Here is an 11,885-nt window from a genome sequence, read left to right as displayed (position 1 = left end):
TCTTTAAAAGTGCTCTTTTTTAAGTTATTAAATTACTATTTCCAATGCACTGATCACCTCTCTGTATATAATCAAATCATTATTCTGAAAGGATTTAAAAAGGTTTCATAACTAAGAGAAGGCCGTTTTTCTTTGAAAGCTTCTCTTTACTTGTCACATTATCAAACTTTTGTTTTCTTATAACACTGTTTTGGTTGGATTGTAATTTTATTCAAAACCAATTTCTTCTTCCAAAAATGCAATAGTGTACAAACCTTTATTTAAGATGAGTGCTTTCTCACTTTCACTGAATCACTAGAACCAATTAATCATGATGCAATGACTGTGGATTGTTATTGTATCATTTTTCAACATTAGAAAATACAGTTTTCTTTTAAAGTACTTTGACTTAAAATCAAAGAGAGAAGCCACCATGGGGTTCTTTTCCTGTAACAACTCTTTAAAATTCCATTTTCTTTTAGGTTTGAGCTGGCTTCTGTTGAATGAGTTAATTCACTAGTGAATTCAATTTCATTGAGCTAACTCTGGGTATTTAGAGATTGCAGCACAGACAGGAGGATCAGGATGTCCTCTGGTGCAAAGGAATTTCTAACCTAGCAACAAGGGTAAGTAAGACAAGGACCTCCTGGATTATCTTCCTAACACAAGGATCAAATCAGATCTTGCCTCTGCTTCATGTTTCCAATGGATCCTTGTTTTCTACAGAACATCCAGAATTCCTAACATCAAATTAAGACCCTTTGCAATCTGATCTCAACATCCCCAGTGGAATCAGCCATTCTTCCCTTTTTACCCCAATGTGACCTGAAATAGGCCTAAACTTGGAGCACTAATTGACTTCAAATAATGCAACAATGACAACAAAGTTGTAAGGGGGAACAGCATCAAGTTCATTTTCACTATAAATGGCACAGAATTGATGCAATGGGGTTATCAAGGCCAGAGAGATCCTATCTGGTTTGGGGATGGGGGTGGGGTAAAGAAGATTGCATGAAGCTGGTACAGATCAGATAAAGTTAGAATGACGGGCAGGATTTCAACAAGCATTTGTTGAATGCCAACTATATGTCAGACATCGTGCTAGGATATGGCACAAGGGTGAAAGAGAAGGCTGGGGTTGGTGGCAAAGAAAGAGAGGTTGAATTCCAAGCAGAGGGTTCCACATGGACATAATAACAGAAATCATGGAGTGCTTTCAGAAAACAACAAAGGAACAATCTGGCTTGGCTGACACACACATATTAGACAATAGAGAGCCTTGTAAGATAAGTCACAGCTAAATTTTAAAAATCCTTCATCAAAAATATATTGTGCACTTGCCCTACAGTCAAGACTTTGTGCCAGCACTCCAGAATACAAAGATGAATGAGACACATCTAAAGAATTCTCAGTTTCAGGGAGGAGAAAGGCACAAAAGCAAATAAATGCCAATACCAAAACACAAGATCTAAGAACAATTTTCAAAGGAGTTCTGAGAATACAAAGTAATTTGAGGTTAATTCTCTCTGGAGGATCTGAAAAGGCTTTATGGAAGAAGAGGAAGTTGAATATAGGCCTTAAGGCAAACACACACACACACACACACACACACACACACACACACAGTAATGATAGGGGTTATTTCCTAGGCAAAGAACAACACATGCCATGGCATAAGTATACCAAAGTGAAAAGCATGTTGTGGGACACAATTTATTAGCTCTGATTGTAGTGTATGAAGAAGTTCAAGAAGAGAAGATTGGAAAGGCAGGGGAAGACTGAAGAGAATCATGGGTTTCACTGAAGGCCAGATCAGGATATGCAACTTCAGTAGGCAACAGCCAAGCATACAAGTTTTTGAGCGGGAAAATAATGTTACAGCAAAAATCTACTAGTAAAAAGAGCCCTAGCACGTTTGGCTCAATGGATAGAGCATCAGGCTATGGACCACAGGGTCCCAGGTTTGATTCTGGTCAAGGACACATACTTTGGTTGCAGGCTCCTCCCCAGCAACCAATCTATGTATTTCTCTCACATTGATATTTCTCTCTGTCTTTCCCTTTCTCTCCCACTCTCACTAAATATCAATGAAAAAATAGCCTCAGGTGAGGAAAAGAAAGAAAAGAAGAGAAGAGAAGAGAAGAGAAGAGAAAGAAAGAAAGCAAGAAAGCAAGAAAGCAAGAAAGCAAGAAAGCAAGAAAGCAAGAAAGCAAGAAAGAAAGAAAGAAAGAAAGAAAGAAAGAAAGAAAGAAAGAAAGAAAGAAAGAAAGAACTGGCAACTGGATCAGAACTATGGTAAATAAATCTAAATGTCAGGTGAATAAAAAATATAAAAGGCATTAATTCTTGGCACACCATTCAACTTACATTTATTTTCTAAAGTTGTTCAAGAACAGACAGGCTTAGAAATAATTATTGATTTTATTCTATTTTTTATAATTATATTATTTAGATTTATATGCACCTTGAAACAACTAATATTCTCAATATAAGTTTTGACATAATAACATGAGTGGGCAGCATGGAGAAATTAAAAATATTAGTTTGGGACAATGTACTCTTACACTGTGTCTTGGAAATAGAGGGCCCAGACCAGTGAACAGAAGTCCTACTTTCTTTGGGCATCTCCATCTCTGTGGGTGCCTTTTGGTTTTGAATTCACAAACTAAAGCTTATATAGTTGAAATGAACAACTCTACATAGTTTCCCAGATGAGAAAAACAAAAAAAAGATTCCTTTTTAAAAGACACGTTTTAAGTGCCTTTAATAGCTCAGTTGGAGAACAAAATTCTTTACTGGCAGGATACCTAAGTGCAAATTAATCCATAGACCCATGAATTGGGTTTTCTGAAGAACTCATGTTCGTTAGATACATCAACCCATAGAGCAAACAGATCAGATCCTAAAGTATACAGAACAGCCATCTGCATGGCTTTTTCACGTAATTCAAACTTATAATATAGTAGGTGTAGAGGAAATTTGCCAAAAACAGTACTTGAGTGACATCATTCAGGTCGAATTTCTTTCAAGCAGAAATGCTATATATTGACTCAGTTTTAAAGGGCTTAATAATAGGAAGTAAAGAATAATGCCCCAACACTTGTAGAATAATTCATAGTTTTTAAAACTCACCAATATCCACTCAGTCACCATGTATTGACTGAAAATCCAATACATAAAATACCCACATTAATTACAACATATAATTCTGACCTTGTTCTGTAGGAAATGGTCCTCTAAGTCCACCTTTTCAAATTGATCAGGTATCTGTTGACTGTTGGCATTAAAATTCACTGGAAATCCCTCACAAACTTCCCAACTAAAAAAAGTGAAACATTGATTATTTTTGCTAGAATAAAATATATTTATTTATAATACTCTTTAATATACTAGTATAATAATTTACGCATTTTATACTCCACTAGTAAGAGAAAACTCAATGTATAATTTTAAACAAAAAATTTGTAAAGTTCTTTGGTATTGATAAATGGGAAAGGGAAAGTTTTACATTTTTACCTTGCAATTATTTATGACAGTGGGGGATTCCATGCCTAATTAATTATTAATAGACCAAAGAAACAAAGAAATGACTTTTATTCTTAAAGAATCACTCATAGTTAAGGCCATCTTCACTGTTACATTCATATTCTAAATACAATGGAGTATGAATAATAAAGGATGTTTTTATACTTATGATAGTTGTGCTAAGCATGAGTTTGTCATTGTTAAGAACATCCTAAGAGGCAACAGTCTAGTGGGTACATGGACAAACCACAAACTGGAGGTGTTGAATGCCATTCTTAATTCAGCCAAATCACTTGTTTTAACAGTGAGCAAACCCCTACTCTAAAGAAAATTACTTGGCTCAACATTGATATGTTAAGACATATCCTAGAACATGCTGCTATTCAACAGGTTGTGGGCTGGTAATAGTATTTTTTTCAATACTCTGAGAAATACAAGTAAGAATATGATCATTAGGATTTCAAATGATACACTTAAGAGTACAGAAAGAAAATTCAAATGGAATCCAAATATTAAGGAAATTATCTTCAAATTAGTTCAATAAGGGCAGGCAGTTTCATATTGTTGTTCTTAAGGAGCTAAATCTAATTTGAATCCACTCACTAAAACAATATTTATTGCACCTGGGAAGTAAAATTAAGAAGGAATACATGAATTTAAAATTAAACTCCTAGCTAAAAATTGAAGGGTCGAGGCAAATGTAACAGCTTGGAGAAAGATCATTGCACATGAAATTCATCTCATAAATGGAAATGCCTATTTAAAAAAAAAAGAATGCTGATGAGTTATTTCTATCCATAAAGAAACAGAACAGGACAAAAGAAATTCAAATCTTGCCTAATACATGGCAGGCAGTCATTGGGGGAAGAGCTGGTCTTCATGGACATATGTAGCAATAGGTTGACTCTAGACTGTGACCTCATCAGACTGCCTTTGGTTTTGTGGATCTACCCTCTACCTCAGTCTTTTCACTTACATCTTAAGGAAAGTTGTGATTTGTTAAATTATAAAATATTAAAGCTAGATAGGACCTTACAGATAGATCACATAACCCAACATAGTATCAGTTTTCTGCTTCGATGTCCAATACAGTAGCCACTAGCCACATATTCCTATTTTAATTAAAATGCATTTAATTTAAACAAAATTAAAAATTCAGTTCCTCAGTCACATTAGTTAGACATCAAGTTCTCAATAGTCACAAAGTATGTTTTCATCATCACAGAAATTCTGTTAGACAGTGCAGGATAGTGTTTAAACCCCTCAGTTCTTAAGAAAGACAGTCTGGGTTAGAATTTGGGATCTATCTTGTACCAGTTGCCCTTCTGTGCCTCAGTTTCTGTCTCTATAAAATGAAGTAATAACAGGATAACATGTAATGATGTGATCAAAATAACTGTCTTGAGGATTAGATTATTTCTACCCAATTCATTTAAAACTGTGCCTGGACTATGGTTAACACTCAGGGAATGCTGGGTTTTATCTTTTTACAGGCAAGACAGACACCCAATCTGCCCATGGACAATTATAAGCGGATATGAGACAAGATGCCCAACCCTCTACCTCCTGCTCTTCTTCTCACTATCCCAACAAGCCTCCAGCATATTGCTTTTGTTTTTAATTTATCATCAAATGAGATCCTTAAATATGAACACATGTATAAACATATTATATAAGAATTTAATGATTCCATGCAAATATTAGAATGGAAGCACTAAAAAAGCTTTTTCATTTCAAATAAAATTATCACATCTGCAAAGCTGAAACTATAATCTGCTCATTGGCCCATACGTTTTTTTAAAACTCGAGGAAAGTTAATGATGTTAATGATTAAGTCTTTTAGGCATTAGCTCATTATATCATGAAATAAGTCAATAAAATAAATAATTGTTTATGTAAGATGATTCAAAGAACATCTTTTACTGTTTTAATCTCTCATTCTGAAAAATCTGAATTTAGATGATTCAGATTAATCTAACCAAGCACATATTAATTTACTTGTCACATCCAGGTAGCAGAACAGCTTTGGGATCCAAGAAGGTTTTATATGCAATTGTAATGCCACCTCTGGCAAATGCAGTCACCTGGTCAAAGGTCAAACTCAAAACAGGGTTCCATGGAGATCTGAAAAATGAAAAAAAAAAATCAAAGCTATCTGCAAAATTATGCAAACACTGAAATTTGAGCAAAAGTAAATACTAAAACATAAAATATCAGTGTCTAATAAAATCCAAAAATCTTAAATGCACATTTTACTTTATTTGGCTGATTTATAATATGCCAAGGATAGTTGTAACACATAATATTTTTTAAAATAATTTAAACAATAAAAGTAAAATATTTAGTGGAGAAAAACAACCATTTTTTCATATAGTGTTCATTTTGTAATAACTATATCCTGTATAACTAAATGATGTTCATCAATGTGTAGCTACAATGCAATACGCCAATAATAATCTTTGGATCTGATATTTAAATAAATCCTTAATATTTGATTAAAAACAACCTTTTTTCTTTATGGGCTAACTAAATGTTCTGCTATTTTGTTTTTTATTTTACATACTGTTAGGAACATTTTTAGGTTAATTTAAATATTTGAGAATAAAATAGAAAAAGACTCATAGACAGAGAGCAGGCAGCCAGCTCTGGTGGGGGAGTGTCAGAAGGAGGGTGAAGGGATTGAGCAAAAAAGAAGAAAAGGGGGAAAGAACTCATAGACACAAAAAACAGTGTGGTGATGGGGGGGGGGGGGGGTGAAAGAGGATATAGGGGGATAAATGGTGATTGAAATAAAATAAAGAAAAAATAAATCAGATGGAAAACATCTTAAAAATAAGAATGGCCACTATGTCAAATATGAGGGTTTTTTCTAAATTGATGACAAAAACTTGCTATTTAACTTTATAATTATATGACTCAACCATATCACTTGTATAGTATAATAAAAAATGCTTGAACTGAATCTAATCATGAGAAAACACTCAGAAAAATCCAGAATATGGGACATTCCACAAGAAAAGTGCTGAACTCTTTTTAAAAAAATCAATGTCATGAAAAACAAAATAAAAGGTGGAGGAATATTCTAGATTGAAGAGAACTAAAGAAAATAACTAAGTGCAATACATGAAGCTTATTTGGATCCCAGGTTACAAATAGCTCTAAAGTGCATTTTGGGTAGTTTGAATATAATCTGTATATTAGGTGATATCACATTATTGTTGCCTATGTTAGATATTATAATGTGGTGATATAGAAGAATAATTATAATTCTTCAGCTATGTGACCTAAAGCAGTTAAGAGTAAAACTTTAATGATTGTCTGAAATTAATTTCTAACCATTCAAAAGAGAGAGAAGGGAGATTAAAAAAAAGCGGTAAAATAAATGTGGCAAACTTTAAATTGTTGAGCCTTGGTGAAGGGATATATAGATATTCATTGTATTATCATTTCAAGTTGTCTGTAGATTTGACATTTTTCTAAATAAAAATTGGGAGAAAATAATTAAAGAACTCAAAATTAAACTAGACATTGGCAATATCATCTTTCGTAAGTTAGTAACCTAATCCCCCATATCAACATATTCTAGGCAAGTTAGAATTACTCCCTAAAAATGAGTATCATGTACTTAGTACACATTGCACATTTTCTCAATATATTTTAAATTGGGATGGAAATAACTTTTTAGAAATAAATTTTAGAAATCCCAATAATAGCAAATGCATAATGGTTTTCAAGTGCCTCATATTAGATTCAAAACCAGAAAAAGAACACATTAGCCTATTAAAATAACAATAATGAATAAATAAATATATAGACTATGGATTCCTCCAGCTATAATCCTCAGTTGATTTTGGAGTTATTTCAAATATACTTAGCGTTTCTATTAGTTATTCCAATAATATGATACAAATAACCAAAAACAAGTGTTTGAGCTTATTAAAATCCAGTAGTATAGCAAACATTAATAAAAACATCAAAATTAGTCAGTCATTGCTTTCACTTTAACAATGATATTTAAGAAGAGATTACTAGCCAAAAATTTTAGTTAAAAATCTTTCCTTGTAATAAAATTCGTGGCTGTTTGTATCATGCAAAAACCATTTTCACAGTGCAATTAAAATGTATTTTGAAATCTGCCTTTGGGGAAAAAACACTATTCCTTACAGATATTTTGAGTTTTATAAATTATACACCATTAGAAATTATTAAGTATTTTAATTTTATTCTACTAGGACAGGTGAAATAGAATTTTGTAGTATATTACCAACACTAATCCTCCCAACTTCTTCCAAAACCATCATGGACTTCTGAGTAAATTTATTTCCATACTTAAAATTTTGACTATTAGAATATAGTCAAATCCAATTAGCTTCTAGCTCTGTCCAGGTTATTTTCATTATAATTATGATCAATTATACTCTATAAGCAAAATTATTTTCCCCATGTCCTCTATTGTGTTCTACAAATAAAGAGCTAAAAAAAATTAAGAGAAGGCAGAAGAGTGTATTTAAGTTTCCTGACAAGCAGTTTCAGAGTTCATCTGGATGTATTCTGTCAAAATATGCATAAATCTCCAAGACAGTCCACACACAGCCCAGCTCATCAGTGCCTGCAGACTGCAGCCTTTTTCTTTCCTCAGAAACACAAATAATTGTATGCAGGAATTTACCAATCTACAAAAATTTACACAACACTTTGCAATAACCAGTAATTATTGTGGGATAATATAAGGCGCCTCTGAGAAATACAACTTTGATACGATAGAGCTTATGAGCTTTACCAATTTATCTCTAGCTGTTCTGTCGTTGGTGCTTAAAAGGTTAAGACTTTATTTGTGAAAACAGAGAGATAGTAGGGAATCATGTTGTCTACAGCTTCATAAATCTTGCTTAAAATCCTTTTCAATTACCATCCATTTCTCCTTTAAAAAAGGACAAAAAATAGAGGAGTGGAAGCAGGTCAGGGCAGTGTGCGACAATGACAGTGTGATGGGCTTGGGCCCCCCGTGGCGTTTCCATCTGCTATCATTAAGGTGACTACTCAGACATGAACAAATCCCACTTGCTGTGCTGACAGGCAGACTTCAAGAACTATGACAAGGCATTAAGACAGAAAAGTCAGAGAGAGACAGAGAGAGAGAGAGAGACAGAGAGAGAGAGGAGGGAGAGAGGAGAAGGAGATGGAGAAAGAGAGAGATAGAGATGACAAATTTCACAAACAATACTGCCTCACAAAAAAAAGCACATTTTATTGGAATTCAAAATTTAAAAAAAATTTCATAAATGGTGCTCTTTGGCTTCTCAACTCTCTTTTTAAATTCGTTTGCCCCAGAAGAGACTGAGGACAGACAGAAGAAACACCTCGCTCCTACCTGTACGCTTTACCATAAGAGACCCAAATTTTTTGCTCATTCTTCAGCAAAAGTGGATTCTTAATTTCTTGACCATGCTCATCGAAAAGCCGTGTTGAAGAAAAATTGAGGCCTGGTGGGTTGATGGAAGATCCTTGAAGCCTTTGATGAATCCTGAGAAGTAACTGGTGGTGGGGGAAAATAAGGAAGAAGAAAGAATTACATAAATTGTGAACATCTGGAATAAACTGTCTTTACTCTGTAACAAATGAAGTCCAAACAAATGATAATTAAATTCATATAGAATGCTAAAAGAAGTGTGAAATGATGGCAGTGTTTAGCTCAAAGGAAAGTAACAAAATGAGCATGGGCTTTTAACCAGCAGGGGGTGCCACAGGCTTGTGATTGAGCTCTGACCCTTTGGCGCTGGGACTGAAAGCAGATGTGACAGTTTTACAGGAAGAGCGTTTAGCTTCTACACATGGTAACAGTCCTCTTTGATGAGGGTTATGCTTTTCTTGTGGGAGCTACACATTCTCTTAGGGCCCTTGCAGAGCATGTTCAGGTTTTACAATGGGTGGTCTCCCTATCCCCACTAACCTGAGATAACCAATGGTCGAGCAATTCACCATCTACAGGATTGCAAAAATAAACATGACTTTCAACCCATGTTGCTTCAGAAGGACTCTTCCTGGCTGTATTTTAATGAAGGGCCCTGCAAATGCTTGTGAGCCACTTCAATAAGAGATGTTTTCAAGTTGTAAATAAGATGTAACTGAAGTGTGAAGTATGAAATGCTGTCATTTAATAATTTAAGTACAAGCATTGTCAGTGTTTGCATCTACCTTACCTTTAGGGTCTCTGGATTATCAAAATATTTCTAATTTAAGGCATATTTCAAATGAAAGTAAATACAACAGAACTGGGTTGCAGATGGCATTTTAAAAGACTTTTTCATTAGTTTCAGTTACCTTTGAGTGTTTAGGCCTCTACTCTTTCCCACCCTGTGCCCCACACTATCCATCATTCTGTTATCCCCCCCACCCCCAACCCCAGCCTAGCCTTCTGTCACAGGCTTCCTTTTCTTCTCTCCCTTATCAGTTCCTGTGTCTCTCAATTTCTTGTGACTCTGTAATCTTGGCAGGGATGCAGATATAGCTGTGGACTTTCCTTGCCTAGTTCTGTTTAGGGCGCTTCTTTCACTCCTTCTATTAATTTCCATGGAGGTATATTGGGATGTGTTAAATGCCAAGGCTCAAAGGAAAGAAGAGAAAGTTGCAATCTTGTCATATATGCCAGTTTCCTCTCCTATTGGTTCTAAACTCTTGACTGAGTAAAATATTTTCTTTGATCAGCAACTATATTTGTAGAATACCTAAGAATTAGGCTTTGTCCTAATTAGAGATAAATAATTATATCTCTAATTTTATCAGCTCTACATTGTTTTCAAAAGCTCTATATTGACCAGATTTTCAGCATCAGAAAGGCTGAAAATGATAACACATTTTTTATTTCAATAAAGTTAATACTTCTCACACAGTATCATCAAATCCTTTGAATTACAAGTAATAGCTACTATTTTCTTTAGGGGTATAATAGGCAAAGATGTTAGAATTGTAAGAGTTTGCATTTTTTACTGGAATCACAAACATGTATTGAAAATCTGTATATTGAATTCACAAAACCCTACATATATTTCTGTGCGGTCTCAGCCATTGAGCTTATTTTTTGTTGCCTTGCTATTATGTTGGAAAATCAAGCAATGCTGATCATTGTTAAAATCACAGTGATTTTGTTTTATAGTCATCGCCTTTTTTGTAAAAGGGAATGATTTCTAGTCCAGGAGAGAAATGTGTACACCAAGAACGGGAATGTGTGGTAGGAAAGTATGTGAGTGCCTGACCACAAAACAAAATACACTTTCACTGGACTTGCATCTCGATCTCCATTTTCTCAACTTGGTGACAGACTGCATTTTAGGGTTTCAAAGATGAGCATCCCACAGCTTCCAGGAGATAGGGCCCCAGTGCCTTTCATCTCAAGGCAGTTGGTTAAGGCTGGAATGCAGTGACCAAATATATGTGATATTCGTCACCCATTTACCTTTAAAACTATCATCACCAGGACTTTATAGGATAAGAATTTGTTCAGGAACCTGGGAAGAGTATGAAACAGTTCAGGCTCATGACTGAGACACGTGTGCACCAAGGAAACAGACATCCTTGAATGTCACCAGGGATCTCCCAAAGAGCTTTGCCGTGTTCCTAATTCAAGTTTCCCCCGGTCCCCCAAGGTTAATTTGCATATTATAGAAGCAAAGAACAGTCCATTTCAATGTGTCACAAGCCAACTCAAAAAATTCCTACAGAGTATTAGCTTCCTATATAAAATAATATAAATGCCATCTTTAATTTAATATGAACCAAAGAGTAAAGTATCCTAATGTGAAAAGGGGGGGGGGGGGGTGACAAGTAGATAATTCTAGGAAAACTTTCATATCATGGTAGTTTTAAATAGTCAGAGATGTGATGGTAAAAAGAAACCAGCCAAGACACTTGACCCTTCTCTTTTTAATTAATGAAGGTAGCATTTCCCTTCTCTTCTGGGCCAAACCAATGATCAGATAAGAGTCTTCTAATTTTATGCAACTTTAGTGGCTGACCGTAAAAGCCAGGTAATAGATACCACCAGGGAGAGGCAAGTCAGAGGGTGCTGAACTCAAGAGGGGGGGGGGGGGAGAAGCAAGTTCCAAACAAAAGCCAAGCCACAGAGCCCCAAACACTGGTGTGCGCTGGGGCGCATAACCCCAATTTGTAAACAACAGGGGTATTCAGTGTCTTTTTATGCAAGACAAAGACCCCAAATAAAGGTCCTGAATATGTTGACTCTGCCTGAGAAACATCCCAATGGTCTGGAAAATAAAGGTAAGAGTGTCTAAGCAAAACTATTTGGACTTGCCCACAATGAGCATAGGAGATCAAAGCTGCGTGTTAGTCGCTCAGGGTCTTGGGCTTGGGAACACCCTAAATCC

At 35.1% G+C, this 11,885-nt stretch overlaps 1 protein-coding gene across 1 annotated transcript in view; it reads right to left on the bottom strand.

The window, feature by feature from the left end:
- Positions 1-3,245: 3,245 nt before the first annotated feature.
- LOC139018998 (doublecortin domain-containing protein 1-like) overlaps positions 3,246-11,885 on the bottom strand; it is a 174,512-nt gene continuing 165,872 nt past the window's right edge. Inside the window, exons 12-14 of the mRNA XM_070428124.1 lie at positions 8,876-9,039; positions 5,589-5,628; positions 3,246-3,298 (exon numbers count right to left, since the gene is read on the bottom strand). Coding sequence (XP_070284225.1) covers positions 3,284-3,298; positions 5,589-5,628; positions 8,876-9,039 — 219 coding nt within the window. The 3' untranslated portion in view covers positions 3,246-3,283. The remainder of the gene's footprint in view (positions 3,299-5,588; positions 5,629-8,875; positions 9,040-11,885) is intronic.

Source organism: Myotis yumanensis, unplaced genomic scaffold (genome assembly GCF_028538775.1).
Source record: "Myotis yumanensis isolate MYYU_CA2020_CCGP unplaced genomic scaffold, mMyoYum1.0.hap1 SCAF_10, whole genome shotgun sequence".
Taxonomy (NCBI): Eukaryota; Metazoa; Chordata; class Mammalia; order Chiroptera; family Vespertilionidae; genus Myotis; species Myotis yumanensis.
This window is presented reverse-complemented; position numbering and strand designations above follow the sequence as displayed.